The 6,443-nt window shown below is 39.3% G+C and overlaps 1 protein-coding gene across 4 annotated transcripts in view; it reads right to left on the bottom strand.

The window, feature by feature from the left end:
• Positions 1–843: 843 nt before the first annotated feature.
• Positions 844–6,443, bottom strand: part of etv4 (ETS variant transcription factor 4) — a 32,369-nt gene continuing 26,769 nt past the window's right edge. For all 4 annotated transcript variants that reach the window (XM_032502784.1, XM_032502786.1, XM_032502785.1 and 1 more), the window contains 5 exons: positions 5,598–5,666; positions 4,830–4,877; positions 3,627–3,799; positions 1,950–2,051; positions 844–1,353 (listed from right to left, as the gene is read on the bottom strand). In XM_032502784.1, the coding sequence (XP_032358675.1) occupies positions 1,126–1,353; positions 1,950–2,051; positions 3,627–3,799; positions 4,830–4,877; positions 5,598–5,666 (620 nt within the window). In that variant the 3' untranslated portion in view covers positions 844–1,125. The remainder of the gene's footprint in view (positions 1,354–1,949; positions 2,052–3,626; positions 3,800–4,829; positions 4,878–5,597; positions 5,667–6,443) is intronic.

Consider the following 6,443-nt stretch of genomic DNA (forward strand, 5'->3'; position numbering starts at 1 on the left):
GCAGTTATTGTTTGTCTCCCCCTGTGTGTTTAAATTGGTCTGATCAGCCCCTTCCTTTCTTTGTTAGGAAGGTCAGTTGTATTTTTGAGTCTCTGATGTTTTGAGCTTTAGTTACTGTCTGTTTGTTTGACCTCTTTTGAGGGCCCAGAACTTAATCTTTATTTTGTTGTAACCATTTTCAAGAAATAAAAACTCTTACTTTTGAATTTCTATTGTGACTCCTCACACTATGACTTTTTTGACACACTATTATGACTTTTTTTGACATACTATGATATGAATTTTTTCGACATACTATACAATATCTTTTTTATTATTTTTTAAACATACTATACCAAAACTTTTTTGATATACTATACTATGACTTTTCATTGATTTTTTTCAACATACTATGACTTTTTTTCGTCATACTATACTACTACTTTTTATTGCTTTTTTGATATACTATGACATTTTTCAACATACTACCCTGTAACATTTTAATTTTTTAACCTACTATACTATGACTTTTTCGACATACTATACTACAACTTTTTACATACTATGACTTTTCATTTTTTGACATACTGTACTATTACATTTTATTACTTTTTTGACATACTATAACATGACATTTTTACGACCTTTTTCAACATACTATACATTTTTAGATTTTTTAACCTACTATACTATGACTCTGCAGTCATGTGACGCTTCTGAAGATAACTGCAGAATCAGCAGTTGAAACTGTCAAGGTATGATAAAAAAACTTTAAGCCTGTCATGTAAGAAAAAAACCAACATGAATTTAAACAGTAAACAAACTTGTTTGGATTATTACAAGAAAGAATAGTCTGGACTTCAGTTAGGATATTATTATGAGTATTTATTAAGCAGTCTCTCCAACCATTAATGTTTATGGATTGAACAGGCCCCAGATGTGAGAGGAATGCAGCTCATAAAAACAAAACAAATCAAATCCCTAATGAGATTAATTTAAAACAAAAAACACCATAGCCTTATATACAAGTGAATGGGGTGGGCATGTGCAAGAGGTGCATGGGGTTTCAGGGTGTGTAGGATGATAGGTCAGTACAACGGGGAGATTTCTGAAGGTGGGAGGAAGGAGGTAGGGTGGGGGCTGGCTTTAGTACATGTAGCCTTTGGAATAGGGCTGGGGGCCCATGTTTTGGGGGGCTTGTTCTGTGGCATAGGGTGCTCCCTCATCCAGGTGAGACAGGGGCACTGTGTCCTCCTCGTTAACGTAGCGCTCAAACTCAGCCTTCAGGCTGGGCCGCTGATTGTCGGGGAAGGCCAGGGAGATGAGGGCCTCAGGCTCACACACAAACTTGTAAACGTAGCGCTCCCCTGCCACCTGGAGAGAGAGAGAGAGAGAGAGAGAGAGAGAGAGAGAGAGAGCATCTTGAGTCATTATACATTTTTTTCTGACAGCATTTGGGTGCCTTTTTTTTCAACATACTATAACTTTTTTACAACATTTTTATTGGCATATTATACAAAGACTATTTTACGACTTTCGACATACTATGACTTTTTCAACATACTATTCTATTTTTTTCAACATACCATACAATGACTTTTTTTCAACATACTATACTATGACTTTTTCGACATACTATGACTCTTTTCAACATACTATATTATAAGTTTGACATTTTTATTGGCATATAATACAATAACTATTTTATGATTTTGTTTGACATATGACTTTTCCAATGACTTTTTTGTACATACTGTACTATGACTTTTTCTACGAGTTTGACATTTTTTATTGACATACTATACTATTCACATACTTGTGATTTATAAAGCATACATACATAAGATACACTTTAACAATTATTACATATTTCAAGACAATGCTGGTAAGGTTTAAAGACAATCATCTAAATAAATAAGGACACATTTTAAAAAACAAATTCCAAATAAAAAGGGGTGTGCGTTTTGTACCTTCTGCATGATTCCTTTCTCATAGTAATAGCGCAGAGAGCGACTAAGCTTGTCATAGTTCATGGCTGGACGGTTCTTCTGCATGCCCCACAGCCTGGCAACCTGAGCAGAAGGAAGGAGAATGAGAAGGGGAGAAGATGGAAGAAAAAAGAAATGGCTGTGGTTACACTTCTGGCTTAGATCAACTTTGAGGTTTATCTTAAGGCGACTGTTTATTTGCATGTTTATGAAGGCCTAAAGAACAAAGCATTTATCAAATGACACGTCAACACAAGACAATAACTTGTGTCAGCATTTTATTTTCTTGAATTTCATACACCCCCAAATCAAAATGAGACACACGTGTGTATTTTCATACTGTGACCACTAGGAGTCCTCGCTGGCAAGCCAACGTCCTCTCTGCTCTTTCACTCAACGTCAACATGCCAAGACTAGGGCGAGTCCCCACATGTGGATTCACTTCCTTTTTATGTAACCCATTACCACTTGAATGCAACCAGAGTCCCACAGTGTTAGCAGTGAAATAAGAGTCATGGCTCAGAGGCAGGCCTTGAAATACACTCCCAACCCAAAACTGAACTGACGAGGGACCACTAACTCTGATAGAAAGTTAGTGTCTCACAACCCCAAACAGGCAAAGGGGAAGTAAATCAAATCATTATTAACAGTGAATGATCTTAATGTTGACAAACATTTGAGATAGTGGTAGAAAGTGTAAAGCTGGGGGAGGGGGGGAGACACGGCGACTCATGACTCAGGAAGAGACAGGTTGTTTCCCACAGTAGCCATCCAGCCAGCAGTACCGTTGATCTGAGTGTGCTCTTAGCCCTAATTGCTATTGTAAAACTCTTAGCCCATTCATTTTTAATGTACAGTAAAAAGATAATGGAAAACACTGTAGACCTATCCATAATAGGACCCACCTAAATTGACGCTGTCCGATTAAGTTGCAGACTTAAACGTCGCAGAAATATCTTTGACTAAAGAAATGTGAGGAGGTGAGAGAGAACTGGGGGTGTTGGATGATTCTTTGATAGCGCTTGTCCTTCATTTATCAATCCAGCGTTTCGTGTGTTGAATAATGAATGGGGGACTAATGGAAGATGGATCAGAGAACAGACCTGTGAGGAAAGTGGCCAAATCTCACTTCTAAATCGCTAACATAAATTCATTCCGAGAATAACTCCTGTGCTGCCCTTATATTAACATTGTGATCGGTATCAACACTTCTCCACCATCTGTGAGGAAGGCGATACAGTAATACAAACAAAAAATAGTGCCGATGCATTTTAAACAGTATCTCTTTAATTCAAACAATTCTACTTGCTAATTCTACTACAGATTTAATAGAAAAAAAGTTAAAGGCCAGTGACTCAAAAGATGCCCTTATACTGGTGGACAATACTGAACAACAAAATCTCATTTTGTGATAAGCATACCTTTTTGTTTGGATTCACACCACCACCAAAACATGACACAAATGCATAAAATGCTGCACCAATAGTAGCAGATAGATGCTAACCACAAAACAAAAACTTAAACTGTATTGAAGTCAAATAAAAAGGTTTCAACTTCTAACTAAAAAATACAAATTCAAAGTGTTTAAAATACTGTAACTAATCAGTGGAATTCCATAAGACTACTGCCGTTTGGACGCAATTTCCCCATTAATGTTACCTCTTCGGGTTCAATGAGTTTGAACTCCATGCCGCGGCCGGTCCAGGCGATGAAGTGGGCGTTGGCCTGGTCGTCCAGCAAGGCCACCAGGAACTGCCAGAGCTGCAAGGAGCCACGGCGCTGGTAAGGTGTGCCCTCCCGAAAAACCCCACCCCCCTCCTGCTTCACCTCACCTGGATTGAGGAGAGAAGAGACTGGAGATCAGTGTGTTTACGGGCTAGGATCACACATGACAAAATGTTTTCTTTGTATTACAAATGGACCAGGAGTTACTGAATGTGACCAGCTTACAAAGCAACTCAAATGTCTTTGTAGCTTCAGTTGTAGTCCACTCCAAGCCAAGATAATTCCAGGCATTTTTCAGCACATAAAGCTGCATTAGATTGTGAGATTCAATCATGAAATTAAATGGTCTAAAATTTGTCAATATTACGTACAAACAAGGAAATGTTAACCAGCAAAGTAGCTGGGAAATCTCTGAATTCTAGTGGGGCCAGTACATTGTTAGGTCATCTAATCTGAATGTTTCATGTTTGCATACTGACGTAAACTGAATCCGCTGCTTATTAACTACAGCTTATCACACTGAACACTAAAAAGGGCAGCAGTGTGTTAAGTTGAGATGGTAATAGAAACATTTTTAGGGCACTGAGAGGAAAAAAAAGAATACTGAAAATACAAAGCACATAGATGTTTAAAAGCAAGAAGATGTAAAATCAATAAATGACTACTAAAACTGGATGAAGCAATACGTAGGTAAATGGACACTGATTAGTTCTTGGTTGTTAACTGGTTACTGGATATGTTGTACACAAGTGTGGGAACAGGAGAAGCTCAGCTAAGTTACGGCTGTCGTCTCTCGGAGAAGTTGCACACTTCACTGGTTCAACCAGTGCTGACACCCTCAGGCTGCCCACCCAATCTCCTTTAGCGTCAATCACCAACCGCATGGGAAACTGCGTGTCTCTCTACTCACTAGGACGGAGGAGCCCTCAATCGTGTGCGCGGAAACCAAACCCACTAACTAAGCTTCTGCGTACACAAAGACCAATGTACCTATTACACAGGGATACCTGAAGTCGAGGTATATTGAGTTTCTCTCCGATACCTGCTATCATCCAACTAACACCTCGCCAAGCGGATTGCAGCGTGCAAATGAACATGTGAGTGAATGCAGAGGGAACATGGGTACAGCAGACTCACCTTCAAACTTCTCTGGGACTACACGGGAGTCGTTTTCAAACAAATAGCCTAGAGAAAAAATAGAGAAAAAGGGAGAATTGTTAGTTTCAAGGGGTCTTGCTCTTAGCACAAATAGGTTGTTCATTTGGATCTGTGCCAAGCTTTCAATGCCATCCCAACAAAATACAAGGATCTATTCACACATGATTATAGTTAGGTAATTAAGTGTGTACTCTACTTTTACAAAAAAAAAGACAAGAGCACTTCAGTGACAGGGAGAGGATTTCATACTGGAAACATTTGAAAGAGACTTGGATCTTTGCTCCCAGGGCCAGATAACTTATTGTAACATCTTTTGGGCCTTTAGGCATAATATAATTAATGAAAAGGAATTTGAATTACCAAAAATGGTCCAACAGAACAATATAACTGAAGGGAAGTTGTTTTTTTTCCCTTTTTTGCTAGGGAAAAACTGCGCTTTTTCCAGGAACTATGTTTATCCAGGGATTCTTGAGGCAGGGGTGAGGTGAGAGCCTTTTGCCAATGGAAACATAGACACACCACTGGTTGGCCAATAGAAACATGGACACTCTACGCCGGTTAGCCAATGACCGCAGAGCACTAACCAGCAAAAGCTCAATGTAGATAATGCTTTGTAGGGGAGATTAGATACATTAAATTAAAAAATTAACATCACTAAGATTCCTTTGACTGAAAAACAACTAATTTGGCAGAAGCGTCTAAAAACACGGCAAAATGTGAAGGTTATCCCAGTAGAAGTCAGGTTACCTTCATTGCTGTGCTGGGGGTTCGGGTAGCCCTCACTGTGATGATACATAGAGGGACATCCAGGCACATCTGTAACAAAAACGAATAGCTAAAGGTCAAATTTGTGTTTATTTCATTGGTTTAAGTCCTGCAATGCCAGACCATACCATATGATCTGGCTTCACTGCTTAACTATTCTGGGATAGGGGAAAAAAACGCCTTTGGCTTGTTTGTATTTATTTAAACCAATCACAACCATCCAGGGCGGATGCAGCAGCGGAGTCATTGCAAACTAGATAGCAAACAGGGGGTGGACATCCGGCGTGTCAGGCTGTATCACCGGAATGAACATCTGGTGAGCCAGACTGGTTTAACACAATGAAAAATTATAGGATAGATGTCCACCCATTCTCTTAAGAAACTGTATTCCAATTTGCCCAGAAACAGATAATTAGATATCTATTGGGGAGAGGGGGGAAGCAAAAGTCAGAAAGTAGGTGTATTGCATGGATATTTTGTGTGATCACCCCGAGCACTGCAAGGACAAATGCTGCATTCATCATATCACTTCTCTTGTCTCTGGTGGTATTTTTAGGCCATGAGCAAGCACCTTCACCAGACCAGAAAAGCAGTACAGTATACAGTGTCTGACTCCACTTTATCTGGGCACTATTGACTAAAATGGGTGCATTACCAAAATAGATTTTATACTCCTCCTCATAAACCTTTAAGCAAAGCTCTCTGCAAGTTAGAACGCATTTATGTTAAAACGAGTTCTTATAAGGGAGGAGTATTGCCAAGAGTTTTGTGCTCCATATCCTGTGACTGCTCTGACCTTTGTGTGTGTGTGTGTGTGTGTGTGTGTGT

The sequence above is a fragment of the Etheostoma spectabile genome, chromosome 21 (genome assembly GCF_008692095.1).
Source record: "Etheostoma spectabile isolate EspeVRDwgs_2016 chromosome 21, UIUC_Espe_1.0, whole genome shotgun sequence".
In the NCBI taxonomy this organism is placed as follows: domain Eukaryota; kingdom Metazoa; phylum Chordata; class Actinopteri; order Perciformes; family Percidae; genus Etheostoma; species Etheostoma spectabile.